Raw genomic sequence first — 15,763 nt, 5'->3', positions numbered from 1 at the left:
CTGGATTTCCCTGGGATTTCACAATTGCAAGCTGATTTTAAATTGTCGAGCCCCTTTCCTCCACTCTCCTAAAAACAGAAGCATCAAACAGAAAAGTTCAGGAGTATTTCATTTCCAGTTCTTTTTCCTTCAAATAAGAGGGCAAAGCATTGGAACTTGTGTGGCTGAAGAGACTGTTCAAATGCTGAGTGTGCCAATTTTTTCATGCAAATATTCACATTAAGATATTGCAGGATTAGTGACCATAAGCTGGATATCGATTTGACTTGGAAAAGTTATATTTGTGCACTACAGTGCCAAGTTAGGTGAAAGGTTTTTGAATCATGAGAATAATTGCCTCTGAAGCCTTTAAAACAAGAAGTAAAAATACACGTATGAACCATAAATCCAGGTGTAATGTTCAGCAGAATTTGCAAGTGTTCTTAGTCTGGCCAGAGCAGTATTCTCAATGCTCTGTGTTACTGAGAAAACAGCATGGAATGCAGGCACATATGTGAAAACTCTGCAGGTTTGTACAGTGGGGATGTAAGCTCACCTTACTGTAATGCATCCACACCTCCAGGTCGGTGTGGGGCAGAACGTGGCATTTCCCCTTCAGCACGCGGCTCTGCGAGTGATATTGAACTCTCTGATAAATCTTTCCTTGGGGATGGCCACTTGGGCATTCTGCAGTTAGTAAATGGAGCAGCCTTGAGTCCTTGGCTGGAGGAAAGGGCACTTTAATCATTACAGCTCTCCTGAGATGTTGGCTAGGACTCGCTTTGTCTTTCGAAAGGACGGAGAGAGACGCGGAGAGCGAAGTGACGCACAAGCGATTACAGATCAGAAAAAGGGAGCACAGAAAGCTCCAGTTCCCATCCCCAACACAGCCAGCCTTGTCACCAATAAGGCAGCCTCACACTCTCTGTGCAGTGTACTTAGCCAGGAACTGCTTTTTCCCCTCAAGATGTAATTCACATCCCGTGAAAGAAATGTAGAGGGGACTTTTCTACCTCCGTCTCTGCTCTCAAGAAGGATGCAGCTCTTCACAAACAGTTTTTAGAGTACCAGAGAGCTTCAGACAGACTTTGTCTCTGCTCTTGGTATTTTGCAACACTAAATTGTGTGTCCTTTGCTGTCTGCAGGTCCTTCTGGGCCACTAGTTTTAGGGCAGTGTACAGTCCTCACTGTAACTTAGACCTGGCAGCGTGCTTTCACCTTTCCCATTTTCCCTTTCCCATTAAAGGATTTTACTTCATTTGCTTTGAGATCCCCCACCACTGATCTACTGATAGGTAAAGAGACAAAAGCTAGTTTAACTTAAAAGAACTGCACAAGAAACAGAAATAAAGTTAGTAAAAACTGTACTTATTTATCATGAGACCTGTTAAAAGATCTGCAAACCGATGCTACATGTTTAATTAATATAGGAAAGAAGTTAAGAAAGGTAATTAATGGGCAGTCTCTGTGGCAGCCCAGAGGGTCTGCTGTGTCTTTTCCTGAGTTACAGACTTATAAAATGAATATGCAGTGTGTGGAGGAAGCAGCTTGGCTCTAGGGAAGGTATGTTTCTGGTAAACATGTCACAAATCACAGGAGAGAGAGAGTTGACTGGAAATGTGTCAAAAAGCACAAACTTCAGATTAAGACAGAATTTCTTCTCAAGTCCATTCAATTTGTGCATTCAATTTCTTTTTGCTGCTGCTTAATATTCTACCATTACTGGAAAACTTCAGTTGGCTGTTCAGAGAAGCTCTGTACATCCTGAAGAACCAGTTTACCTTTTTCAAAACACAACTAATTCCCTGTATAAATTGTTTAAAAACAATACTGCTGAACTGTTTGAAGGGGGAGTTGTGAATACCTGTGATACTGAGACCTAAATGGAATTACATATTTAATGCAAACCTCATTCATTGCTGCCAGTGGGATTATTTAGAGACTGCACTAAGGAGAAGAGGATGTAGTCTAAGGATGAAGAGCTTGTAACATAACCATTTCTGTCAGGCAACTCCTCTGGTTTTGTGTTTGTTGAGTTTCCCAAGAGGTGCAACTTCTCATTAATGAGAGGAGAGCAGAAGCCAGAAGTCCATTTGCCTGCATATCTGTTCCCCAAAACCACCTAAGGGAAACTGGGGCATCTAAATCCCTTCATCCTTTTAGAAAATCCCATTTGCATTTTTTGGCTGTCTCTATTGCACCTACTTGCATGATCTGTGTTCATGTCATCTCCTTGCCTTTGGATTCCTCACTGATAAGAGAGTTTTGTTGAATTATGTGCTTTAGCTTTCCTGGGAACGCAGAGGGGGTGGGGGTGTCTACTTCAAATGAGTAATGCCTTTTCTCCTTGGCAAGTGAATATCAGAACCATTGTGCTGTACAATGATTTTGTTTGCAAAATCCCCACTGCTGTGCTAGTTGGATGTGTTATTGGATTAGGTATGGGCTGAGTCATGTCTCTCAGTGATTGTTAAGAGCCTCCTCTTTTCTTTCTTGCATAAAAGCAACTGACAATTCACCTGCGAAAGCACAATGAGATTTTAATGGAGCTGGAGAATGGGATCAGAAACTCCCGCAAGCTGGAGACCTTCTGCAGAGATTTTGAGCTACAGAAAGTCTGCTACTTGCCTCTCAATACCTTCCTCCTCAGGCCTTTACACAGGCTTATGCACTACAAGCAGATAATGGAGAGGCTTTGCAAGCACTACCCTCCAAGCCACATGGACTTCAGGGATTCGAGAGGTGAGAAAGACAAAAGACGTCAGTTCCCAGAGCTGGGGAATGACACCCATTAGACATTAGAGGTGTATGGCTGGAGGTGTATGGCTTTTTTTTTAAACCCACATAAAAAGAGGATTGAGTTGCAAAATCCACCACTCAGAGCACCATAAGCAGTAGGATTAACAGAAGGATGCTCTTCTATACACATTGTGCCACAGTCTGGGCAGGTGCTTGGAAGAGAATTCTGCTGGAGGTTATTAAACACACAGAAATGACAGCAGGTTCAGGAAGCCTCTTGAACTGAAAACAGTTGGAAGGTTGGAGAGAGCACAGGGAACATACCATATGTGCTTGTGTTGTTCCTAGCTTTCCCTAGAGATCCTCTAATAACACAAAATACTAGCCCAGGTGAACCCTTGGTCTGACTCAGTAGGGATGCTGTTATTATGTCTTTCAGTGTTATTTTTCTTCTTTTTCAAGAATACAGTTTGCTCTGTTATCATTTCCGTGATTTGTTTCAGGAGCTCAAAGCAGCCAGCATGGGTTGGTTTTGGATTTGGGGTTGGGTTTTTTTCAAACATGAAGAAATTGCCCTCCTGTAGCCTGAACTCACTGCCTGCCATTTCTTTCTGATGGTTTGTTCTCCTTCCTCCTTGCACCCATCCCCCACACCTGTTGTAAGCCGGGTGTGTTTAAGGATAGCTCCATTATCTTTGGTACCTTGCTGCAGATCCATGGAAGAGCTTGGGCTCCCAGGCATAACATGTGAGCTGAGCTCCCTCAGATGCTGTGGGATGAGACCCCCAGCAGGCAGTGCAGAGAATGCAGAGCTAACCTGACCTGTGGCAGTAGGAAATGCCACAGAGACCTGTGACACTGGGGGGCTGTGTGACACAGGTGCTAGCCCAAATCTCTCTGCTCCCTGAGTGATCTCAGAGAAGGCAGAGAGTAGTGCCTGCATGTCTTTCAGCCAAGGCTGGGGCATGAGGATGATGTGTCCATTCTCCTCTCCCCAGAGAGTGGAGCAGGCTGATTCCTGCTTCACCTTTGAAATGGATGTGAGCATAGGTTTCACAGGTGAAAATAAGACAACATGAAGACAGTGTGACTTAGGGACCCCATCACTCTGGGATCAGTTTCTTACTGAGGTGTTTGCAGACTCTTTTTAAAGGTCAGAGTCTAAAGGAAGCAAAAAAAAGTGAATTTAATCCCAGAAGAGAGCATGTCTCCCACTAGCAGGTGGGTGAACTGTGTACTGAGCAATGATGAAGGAAGATGGAACCACTGTTATTGTTCATGGACTGTGGTTTTTTAGCAAAAATGGCTGTAGCTGCTCTTCTAGCACTGCCAGCCCGTGTGCTTTGCCCATTCAGAGCCTGCCCACTCAGCCAGGTGTGTCAAGGCTGCTGCTCCCACACATGATGGCACAGGGAGTGGGTGGTGTCTCTGGAGAGAATGGAGTAGAGCCGTGATGTGACTCAGTGGTGTGCAGCCCTTTAGTTGTTCTCATTGATGGGACTGAGAACAAGCCCCAAGGTGTTTGCCATCTGAAATGATACAATAAGTGACACTGCCATTTCCTGCTCTTTTCAAATATGGACCTGACCCCATGTGCTGCAAGCAGGGGGAAATGCATTTTTTGAAGCATAAAGAACATCCCTAGATTGATCAGAGTTGTAGGAATTTAAGTCCTTTATGAGAATCCATTTGTTGGTGCTCTGGATTGACCATACTCTTCTTATAAAGTTACTGTGGCTAAAACAGGGCAAATTTTTGGGAAATAGACTGACCTTCACAACACTCCACCCCATCCACTGTGTAAGATGATGTCCAGAGTTTGTGTGGGTTTTGGTCTGCCCAAGTAGCTTTATGCTGTAGAGAAGAGTAGCACAAGAGGGTTCATGAGCCAGATACTGCTGAAAAAAAAGCCATATTTCTTCTTGAACATTCTTGTAAATTTTTAATAAGCACTTTATGGATTTGTCCATCTAGCTGCTTTGGCTGAGATTTCTGAAATGGTGGCTCAGCTCCATGGCAATATGATAAAGATGGAGAACTTCCAGAAGCTGCATGAACTGAAGAAAGACTTGATAGGCATGGACAATCTGGTGATCCCCGGAAGGGTGAGTAACTGAGTTGTGATTAAGATTTGATACCGTTTCAAATCATTAGGTATGTTTTCAAAACCTGTTTATTAGGGGCACCTGTGAAATTGCCTTTCATCATTTGAACCTTTTTCTGTCACCAAAACCTCTCAGATGTAAACACAATAATGCCAAATGTCATCATTTAACCCCAGCCAGCAGCCAAGACCCACACAGCTGCTTGCTCACTGCCCCAACAGCAGGACCAGGTAGAGAGTCAGAAGGGTAAAAGCAATCAAGAGAACTCATGAGTTGGGATAAAGACAGTTTAACAGGGAAAGCAGAAGCCATGCACACAAGCAGAGCAAAACAAGGAATTAATTCACTGCTTGCCAAGAGCAGGCAGGTGTTCAGCCATCCCAGGAGACCAGGGCAGGTGTAATGGGGACTTGGGAAGACAAACACCATCACCCCAAATGTTCCCCCTTCCTTCTTCATCCCCCCACTGTATATACTGAGCATGATGTCACATGGTCTGGAATGTCCCTTTGGTCAGTTTGAGTCACCTGTCCTGGATGTGTCTCCTCCCAAGTTCACATGCACCTCCAACTCCCTCACCAGTGTGGCTGTAGGAAAAGCAGAAAAGGCTTTGGCTCTGTGTAAGCCCTGCTCAGCAATAACAAAAACATCTCTTTATTATCAGCCCTGTGTTCAGCTACTTGTGCCCAGCACAAATCCAGGATACAGCCCCATACCAGCCATGGTGAAGAAATTAATTCTACCCCAGCCAAAACCAGCACACCATAGAAAACAGCACCTTTAAAGCAGGAAAAGGCAATCCTCTTTATTACCTTTTATTGACTTTTTAAGTTGTCTTTTGTATAGATCTGGACTGTTTTAGGCAATTCCAAACGTCTTTTACAACAGAGGCAGTAAAAATGTAGTATTTATCACAGCATTCTGAGCTTGAGCAGTTTCACATTTCTTCTTGCTGCCCTTATTTTCTTTTCCCAGCCCCTGATGCTAGAGCTTGACAGATTAAAGGCAAGTAAGGCATTTGTGCTGGAATAACTTCAGCCATGCCTTGCTTTGAAACTCATGGCCCTGGGGAGGAGCAGTCTCTTCAGTCTACATGTAACATTAGGCAATCATTTTTGAGACAGTGTTGCCCTAAGTAAACACTTTTAATTGTGCCATAAGAATACCATCTCCTTCTTACTTATCACGCCTCTTTAAAATCAAAGGCTCATTTCAGAACAAATGAGCCACAGTGTAATATTTGTAGCCTTTTTTATTTTCTTAGGCACATGTATCTGTATGTGCAAACTTGAGAGTTGTCTCTTGCTGAAGTAGTTTCCTTCCCAGTCCCTTGACTTTTGTGTGTAATACACAAAACCAGGGTTTGTAATGAGTTTGAAGTTGATGTGCCATTGGGAAGGCAGTGCTGAGCACAGGTATTTCTGCATTTGTGGCTGTTCCCCACTCCCTCCCTTTACCTTTTCCCTGTCTCCAAGCAGCTGCCACAGCTCATGTTTCTTTCTAGTGATCCACAGACTGTTCACATCCTTGGCAAGTCCCTCGGGACATTTCACAGCCTCTGCATCTCTCTATCACATGAAATTAAATGCTGTCATCGGGTGTTTTCTGCTACCCTAGTCTATTTAAAGTCTGAGCAGTCTTCCTGTCCTAGGAAGTTCAAGGAAAAGGCAGATGGGGGGCAGAAGTTGTTTCCCTGCCAAGACAAGAAGCATTGGCCACCACACTCTGGCACATGCCCAGGCTGTTGCTGCTTCCAGCCCTTGGCTGTTCTGGCTCTGACTCAAATCCCTGCCCTGGTGCAGGCAGGGCTGGGAGGCAAATGCCACTGTAACCCCATCCTCAGGAGGGGATTTGCCTCCCATCCCTGGGAGGCAAATGCCACTGTAACCCCAGAGCAAGATGTCTGCTGCTGCTGAGCTGCTTCCTGTACTGGACATGAGAACCCCCCGTGGCTGGCTGTCCTTGCAGGTGGCAGTGACCTGCAGCTCTGCATCCATGCAGTCCCCACCGCTGGCAGTGCTGGTGCTGAGCCTGCCAGGGACTGTCGGGTGCTACCACATGGCCCTAGTTATGATCAATACTCCTTGGTGGCCAACAGCAGCTTCCAGTGACCTCTCTGGTGCCATGAGCCTACTGTGGCACAGGGATAAGCACCTCGAGCCACTTTGCCACCCTTCAGCCCCCAGGCAGTGCAGGTGGAGGGACTGGACACACCAAAGCAAGCCTAAGGCGTTTGTGTTGTTTCTCTGAAAAGAATGATCTGAGCCAATTTATTCCTAAGATGCAGGTGGTTAAGTGCTTTATACAGGTTTTTACATCGACAATTATGAGTAGAATGACCTTAGAAAGACTGTAATAAATAAATATGAACCTCTTAGCAGAAGCTGGAGGGAGTGACAGAAAAATTGTATTTTCATGGCTTTCAGAGAAATGTAAGGGTGAAGTGCTGCATAGTTCACAGTAAGCCTAGGAAATCCAGCATTTTGAAAGTTTCAGATGTGCTACTTTTCCTCTGTTTCCATCCCTAAACATTCTTAAACACTGTGGTTTGGATTAATATGCTGTATTATATGACGTGGATGGTGCTGGGATAACTCATACTGCCAGACAAATGTCTTTCTTTGTCTGCTGCTAATGGTGATGTTGTGTAGCTGGTTTTACACTGCAGTGAATGAGAGCAGTGTGTGCCATATGCACCACAGAAGATTACCAGTGGCTAACCAAGAATACATATATATCATTAGTTTTTATGTCATTTTTGTGCTGTGAAAAATACTCATTAAAAACTGAGGAAAGAGGGGGCTGTCTGAAGGAGTTATTGTCAGGTAAAAATAATTTTGCTTAGCTGAATTTTCTTAATATGAATGAAAGGAATTTATCCTAAAGACAGTTACAAACAGGAATTATCCTATAAATTAGATTTCTAACATATTTAATAAAATTAAAAGTCTTGGTAACTGACCGTCAAGACATTTTTATGACCAAGTAGTCATATTTCTGTTTACATACTAAAAAAAAATGATAATTTCTGCAGGAGATAAATTTTTGTCTTGTATTTGTTTCCCACAGGAGTTTATTAGGCTGGGCAGTCTTAGTAAGTTGTCTGGAAAAGGTTTACAGCAACGGATGTTTTTTCTGGTAAGCAAGAAGACAATTTTTCTTTGTACAATGAAATGTAACTCTAGGCATCTACTAGACATAACTGTTAGACTTGAACTTTGAATTACAGTAAGTATTTTAAGCAGCCTTATTTAAATTAACATAGTACATCACCCGTGCAGCTGGTTGTTAAGAACTTACATTTCTGTTCAAATCCAATATTCTCTTTGTAACTGCTTCTTACAAAGAGAAAACTATTTTTGATATGACAGTGTGAATATAATGATAAAATAATACCTCCTTGCACCTTGTCTTAAATAAAAGCAGCATCATTACAAAATGAAAAGTGGCACCACATGGGATAGTGATCATATTCAGAAAAGAAGATAAAGAGTGACTCCTGGCGATATGAACAATAATTCACATCATGCTCTCAGAACACATCACAGAACCCAATTTTTCCATAAATCATCCAGTTCCAACACAAGTGCCCAGCATGTTGATGGACCTCCCTGTACTTGGAGATGCATTTTGCAAGTTTTGTACTAGGGAAGTTTGTCTCCTCCCACCACTTTGACGTTATGGTGATCCCACTCACTCTCTGGTCCATGAGATAGTTCCTCCTCTCTTTTCTTCCCAGCCAGCTGATTTGCTCCCAGGCTCCTGATGTTACTGCTGTTGTGCCCTTGGTGCTGAGGCCTTGGGACACCCAGCAGGGTGCACAGATTTTTTAGTACACAAACCCCTGAAGAGTCAGTGCAGTGTGGCAGAAGAATGCTTCTTTGGCTTCTTGTGTGCAAAAGGTGAAGGCAGTGGCTGTGTAGAAAATCTTGTGAGTGTGCTAGATTTTATAAGGTGTTTGACATTTAATCTTTTAAATGAGCCAAAGATATAACCTGATAAATCTACCTGAGTAGGATTATCCTCTGCCTTTAAAGGCACTGAAGAGGAAGCCTAAATGAATACCGTGCATATTTTCTTGCATACCAACAGATACTAGATGATGCCTTAGCGTTATACCTGTATAAAACATTAAAAAATTTGAGAACTAGACTCTCAAGTCAGTTGTCTTCACTGTCAAAGAAGCCTTTTATCTGTCTTAAGCACCAGAATCTATTTGGAGGTAAAATTCCAGGTCAGTACTGTGAGATTCCAAATGCACGTATAATCATTGGCATAATTAAATCCCCCTCTAGTGGCTGATCCACAAAGTTTCATGAATTACTGCTGCTGCATTGTAGAGGTCTGTGGCAAGAGCTCTGTTTCACACCACAGAGTGTGATTTTCTTGATGCAACCATCTGGTTTGAGAAAAACACCCTTTGACCCAGGTGGCCCAGTGAAAATATTCTGTTCATTTTATGACAACAAAATGCAGGCAGTCGTTTGACATGCTTTGGACAACCATTGTTATCTGCAGGAAGCTCTACAAATTGAGATTTTCAGTCTCTTCACCTTGGCATTTTTAACATAAAACCATCTACCTGGAAAAAGGTCTCCCAGCTTCCTTCTGAATATGGGGAGTAAAAGACAGCCACTCTCTATAAGGGCTGAGTTGGACACACCTCATGGGCAGGTTTACCCATCTTTTCTTTCAAAGCAGGAGAAAATACTGGTGAAGCACACACCTTCCACAGCTTCAAAGTGCAGCAGAGTGTGAAATGTATGAAATGTACTGCTCTGTTTCACCACTCTTGTGGCTTGGTAGTTCTGACCCAGAGATCACAAAGGGAACATTAGAAGGCATGGAAAAATATCCAGTGGAAAATCATGGAAATATACCTAAAACTAGCCAGAAAGGAGGGCAGGGAAGATTACAGGTGCTAACACTTGGTAGTGGAATATTGTGGAAGCCAAGATTTTGGATTCATTAATTAGGACTGCCATATAAATACTCAACTTTCCTGTATTCCCTGTTCTCTTTTAATTTTTTTTCACATACATACGTGCCAGCCAACACCATTCTAATGATGCTTATCCTTGCTTTTCAGTTTAATGATATCCTGTTGTACACAAGTAGAGGCCTGACAGCATCCAATCAGTTTAAAGTGCATGGGCATCTTCCACTGTATGGCATGACAGTAAGTATTGTGAGAGCTTAAGGGATTCATGCTTAAGTGGCCATTTGTGGTCCCATCTTAATTGCTTGATGGATTTCTGCTGGGCTGAAAACAGCAGCAAAGGGGGATGATCTCTAAATCTGTCTTGGGTTCAGCATCTGTTCCTGCAGCCTTCTGCACAGAGGTGATCACACAGCAAAGTGAGCCCCCTCATTTTTTTTGTGTAATACAAAGATTATGTGTAATACAAAGAAAGAATTTCAGCTTTCCATAAAGAGGAAAAGGCATTTTTGAGGGCTGCTTCCTCACAATACAGACTTCTCTAGAGATGGGTTCTTTGTTTTTTTCAACTATTAAATTGAACATGATTCTTACAAGTAATTCGTCCCCAATTCAAGTAAGTTGCTACTGTTTACAAGACAAGTAAACAGTAGCAACAATCTCATTTCTATTAAAAATGCATTTCCTAATGTTTTCAGTTCTATATTTTAAAGCCAAAGTAGTGGGAATCTGGCAGCAAAATGTTATTTGGAGCTCTTGTTGCAATTCTTCTGGAAAACAGCCATTTCAAGCCAACAGCACCTATTTACCTCTTCTTGTGTTGTTCCAAAAATATTTTTGCTGATTTCAAAAAGCTTTCATTCCCTCCACTATTTTCAATGGAACTTCTCGCTGTTTGGTATCAGTTCTTTGCTGTTCTCCTGAGAATTGAATTAAATTGTCACTACCACAGTAATTGACTTTCTCTAAACATTTGCAAGGTTTCAAGTTTTATCTAGCATTTCAAGGAATCTACTCAGTGGTTGGTGGCCATTTGGCCTGGACTTGCTCTCAGCAGAACTGTGCTGTGCTGCAGTTCCCAGGGCACTCCCAGCATTTAACACATCCTTTTGTACAATGAATCATTCTTCTGATAAAACTACTGCTATTTTCTTGGACACAAAGCAGACAAAGCCATGCTTTTGGTTCAAGATGTCAGTGCAGAACTTACTATTTTTCCAGCTTGCAAGGCACTGGTTTTTTCCTCAATACCTAGCTCAAATTTGTTTGTAAGCACTTCTCCTATTTTCTTTTCCCCAATGGTAAGAGCTCATTCAGTTCACTGTTTCACCTTAAGAAATATGTACTTCCTGCAATCTGACTGCATTTGGCCTTTTACCTCTCAGATGGAGGAAAGTGAGGAGGAATGGGGAGTTCCTCACTGCCTGACACTACGAGGTCAACACCAGTCCATCGTTGTTGCTGCAAGGTAATTCAGTGGAGACAAAGTCCACATGTGAGTTGTATTTCTCTGCAGCTGTCACAGTGGGACAGAGAGGCATCATTTTGTTTGTATTTGCTCCTAAAACCATCTTCTCAAAGGTATATTCTTTTCTGAAAGCCACTTGTTAAGAAAAAAGTGGATGGGACACAATAGAGTGGCAATTGTGCAAGTTGGAACAAAAACTAAGTAATCAGGGAGAAAAATGTAGCATTTTGTGTCTGAATTCATTTATTTCAGTTAAAAGTAAGCTCAGCTTGTGTCTATTTCTTAGAGTTTGCTTTGAGCCTGTATGAAAGTGAATAAAACCTGAATTTTCATTGTTAGTTCCCGTGCTGAAATGGACAAATGGACTGAGGACATCCAGATGGCAATAGACCTGGCAGAGAAAAGCAGTGGCCCTGCCCCAGAGTTACTGGCAAGCAGCCCACCTGACAATAGTAAGTAAATGCCAGAGTAGGTTTTATTCACTTTTGTCAGTATGATTTGTGGTTGCTTCTAAGCAAAGTGATGAGAAGTGCTGGCCACAAGTCAAACTGAGACATTTGAAGTTGATTTATACACATATATATGTATAGATATATTGAGATATGTGCCATTTTAATGTTCTTGTTGATGTTAGCAGAAAGTTTCATTGAATAGAGAAGTGACTTAAGCATAATGATTCCAGGAACTATTTGGGCAGTGCCTGTCCTTGGAAGGTATTAAAAACACCAACAAAGCATGGTAGTTAGCTTTTAATTCTAACACTTGCAGAAACATATAAATTAAATATATAAAATATAATAATCTATTTAAAGTCTGCACAAAACTATTTCTAAAATGGTGTTTTAAAATTAGTTCACAATACTGCGGCCAGAATTGATTTGTTTAATTTTTCCAATTATATATGTTGTTACATAGAGGAAGAAAGATGCTTTTTCCCTGCATTTCATAGAGTCTCCTGATGAAACTACTGTAGACCAGGAATCTGAGGACGACCTCAGTGCATCCCGCACCTCACTCGAACGTCAGTCACCCCACCGTGGCAACACTACGGTGCACGTCTGCTGGCACAGAAATACCAGTGTTTCAATGATCGACTTTAGTATTGCTGTGGAGGTATCTGCCTCAGAACCACCTGAACTGCAGCTCCAGGCTCGCTTTTCAATGACAATTTCCTTTTTGCTCCTCCTTAACAAGTGCGCTGTTCCCTTGTCTCCTCCTGGGGAAGTTCCAGGCACGCTTATTAAAGCTCCTCCCATATTCCCAAATGATGGCATAAACCATCACTCAAGCAGCACAGACCTGCTCCTATAGTGCACCTCTGTACAATCAGTTAGAGCAGTAATTTTCATAGAAGCAACTGTCAAAAAAAAAGCTGATCCCCTTTAGAATGTGAAGCAGTTCAAACTGTCTTAATGCCTCTGTAGCTGAAAGCATTAAGTCGAGCGGAAAGGATATTGTCTTTAGCTGCTGCAGCCAGAGTTTCAATTATGTGTATTACTAACTTACTTTCTTTACCTAGCCATCTTTTCTGGAACCTTGTCTCATTGCTCAGTCTCATCTGCTTTTTCTTTATTTGCATTTTCCACCTCAAAATAAACCCCTTTTTTCACCACTCTGATCACAGCTAAGCCAATTTGATACACATTTGTTAATTCTGTACTCAACAGCCGAGGTGCAGACATTGTCTTTTCAAAGATTGAAATGAAAGACTTCTAGCTTAGTGTAGGTTTTAGGATGAGGTAAGCCTGCTGAGGTGTTCTTCCTTCACTGAAGACAGTCCAAGGAGCTCTGTGTACTTTATCACAGCCCTTAGCAAATGAAAATTTATGCTCTATGAAAATGGAAGAAGGAATCTTAAAGCTGAGTGGATCTGCACTCGCATGGCAGCCCTCAAACATCAGCCCCCCATTGCTCTAGAGAAGAGATACTGATGCAGAACACAGTGATGTAAGAACAAACATATTCAGAGTTTGTGTAACTGCCTCTGTTTTTAAACAGGAGGTGAATTTGTTGCAGCAGTATGACAAAATATTCCATGCTAAAAAATGCTGACTGTAGAGCCTCATTTCGGTCCCACATAGGTGGGATTTTCCATTCTTCATACCCTTATATCCTGCAAGGGAGGAATAGTTCAGCACAGGACAAGGTCTCGTATTTTTCCCTAAAGCAGAGGCCTTATTATAATTAGATACAGAACTTATACCAGTGACTCATTCTAATGATTAAAACATTTAGTTAGGCAAATCTAACTAGGTCTGAGATCAGTGTTCATTGTTGCTCATTTTTGTTCCTTCCCTGTGCCTCCAATGAACACAAAGCAGTGAAGACCAAGCAACCCTGGAGCCATGCCTTGTTCTGTGAAAACATCTCCAGCTGCACTGCTGCTCCATGCGTGGCAGGGCCCGCTCATGCTCACCTCGTCCTGTCGGTGCCTCTCACTTCAGCATTATCGTTTATTTTCTTTGTGTCTCTCCCTCCTTTCTGTCTCTCTCGTGGTAGAAGAGCCTCTCTCTGTCAGTGACTGTTCCTCCCTACCTGCTGGACTGATCAGTGATCAGCGGCCTGTTTCCATTTCATATGTCTGCTGGTACCGAATGCAAAGCCTGTCCTTTTATGATATCCTCCAGAGTAATGAGGTAACAGAAAATTAAGGAGTACACCTGTAACTTAGGGCAAGGAGGCAGTTGTCCAGATATCAGAGAACAGGATGAGTTAAAGGAAAGGCTTTAATGCATATCCAAGGCTGGTGAAAGCAGAACTTTTTAAGAATACTTCATTTGTAGTAGCTACACTAGGAACCCCAGATTTCAACTATTAAGCTTTACAGATTAAGTTGTTAGCTTCTGCATTAGATAAAGAGAATGATGTAAACAGCTATTGTGATCCAGGCAAGAGCCCTACAGTCAACAAGGAATGGGACATCATTGATAATTAACTGAGAACTCCCCTTCATTTGCAAGGAACAATGATGCCTGGCTTTCCATCTTCACTATATGAAGAGCAGTTGGTTCAACCACCCATTAAGTACATGTACTTGGTTATGGCTTACTCCTCCTTTATGTTAAACTAGCCAAAATCCAGCTAGAAATAAGGTGAACAGTCCTTGTTTTTGAAATCTTTGAAAAGTACCATGTGAAGTCCCTGGGTACAGAGACCTCAGTCTCTATCTGCAATTCTAAAGTATGTCATAATTTTCCTTTACATCACAAACTCATGTCAGACTTTCTGTTTCCATTCTATTTAAGTACCATTCTAAAAGAAGACAGTAGGATTAACAAGACTGAGGTTTAGTAACAGATTACCAAAAGCCACCTCAGCTGATAAAATAATTAGTGTAGTAGCTTTGAGTTTTTGGAAGTACCCAGCTGCAAACAAAAAAATATGTAAAGTACTTACCTACTGCTCAGCAGTAGAAAAATGCAGAAGAAAAGTATGTCCAGTCAGTTGAAACATTTTCATTTACAATCAGGTCACATAAAACCAGATAAAAGCAAATAATTTTTCTTACAATAACTAAGCTGCAGGCACCTTTCACTGTTTTACTTGGCTGCTTTTGATCTGTTTCAGAACCAGCTGTCTGGAAATCTGCTAAGAAAATTCAAAAACAGCAACGGGTGGCAGAAGCTTTGGGTGGTGTTCACCAACTTCTGCATGTTCTTCTATAAATCGCACCAGGTAACCGACCGGGCAAGTGTGAGTGGCTGGAGATGACAGTGGGGGGTTCTTTTCCAAAGAGGCAGCTGAGAGAGAAGTGGATATCAGTCAGGGATGCTGTAGGCTGGAGCAGCAGGTGCACTGGGCACAGCTGCACACACAGCCTTCACTGCCACTGGCACACAGAGCAGGGCTTGTTCTCACTGCTCCTGGGCCAGTTCTTTCCTGAAGCTTTCAGCAGGCACAGTACAGATCATTCTTGAAAGCACAGCAGAGCTCACCACTGCTCAGAAGCTGTGATGCAAGCTCAAACCAGGCTTTTATCACTACAATTAAAAACTTAATAGTGACTTACAAATTCTGTTTACCATTACTGACACTTAAGCCAAACAAGAGAACACTGGTCAATGATTTAATCTACCTGAGCAAATATCCTACTGCAGAAGTAGGGGATTCCTGTTTAGAATCTGTTGGACTTCTGAGCAGGGCATAAGCACAAAGTAACTTGAGTTGATACATTATGCTTTGTTATAGAAATCCTTAATGATGAAAGAAGGAATTGGAGGATATTGCACATGTAAGAGGGATAAAGAAATCGTTTGCCATGCAGTAACTGCACTTCAGCAGTGACCCTGCTGGGTGGCCAGCACAGCTCTAAAGGAGTTTGCAAGCTGAGGATGAACCTGGGTGGTGCCCTGCCAGTGGCAAATGATGGAGCATTATGTTCATCAGTTTGAAAGCAGTGAAACTCCAAGATATTAGCCAGCTTTCCTTCAAGGAAATACTGATAGGATCAGCCTGCAGCAGATCCTTATGCAGAGGGTCTATAATGATGACCAACTGAAACTACCAGACAATTAATCTTATTGCAATTGTATA

The 15,763-nt window shown here is 42.2% G+C and overlaps 1 protein-coding gene across 5 annotated transcripts in view; it reads left to right on the top strand.

The window, feature by feature from the left end:
* Positions 1-15,763, top strand: part of FARP1 (FERM, ARH/RhoGEF and pleckstrin domain protein 1) — a 201,341-nt gene that overhangs the window by 182,609 nt on the left and 2,969 nt on the right. For all 5 annotated transcript variants that reach the window (XM_054655038.2, XM_054655037.2, XM_054655036.2 and 2 more), the window contains exons 18-25: positions 2,484-2,721; positions 4,693-4,823; positions 7,893-7,961; positions 9,913-10,002; positions 11,148-11,230; positions 11,570-11,682; positions 12,180-12,343; positions 14,798-14,905. In XM_054655038.2, the coding sequence (XP_054511013.2) occupies positions 2,484-2,721; positions 4,693-4,823; positions 7,893-7,961; positions 9,913-10,002; positions 11,148-11,230; positions 11,570-11,682; positions 12,180-12,343; positions 14,798-14,905 (996 nt within the window). The remainder of the gene's footprint in view (positions 1-2,483; positions 2,722-4,692; positions 4,824-7,892; positions 7,962-9,912; positions 10,003-11,147; positions 11,231-11,569; positions 11,683-12,179; positions 12,344-14,797; positions 14,906-15,763) is intronic.

The sequence above is a fragment of the Agelaius phoeniceus genome, chromosome 2 (genome assembly GCF_051311805.1).
Source record: "Agelaius phoeniceus isolate bAgePho1 chromosome 2, bAgePho1.hap1, whole genome shotgun sequence".
NCBI classification, from domain to species: domain Eukaryota; kingdom Metazoa; phylum Chordata; class Aves; order Passeriformes; family Icteridae; genus Agelaius; species Agelaius phoeniceus.
Note: the sequence above shows the minus strand (reverse complement) of the source record. Positions and strands in the feature narration are given on the sequence as shown.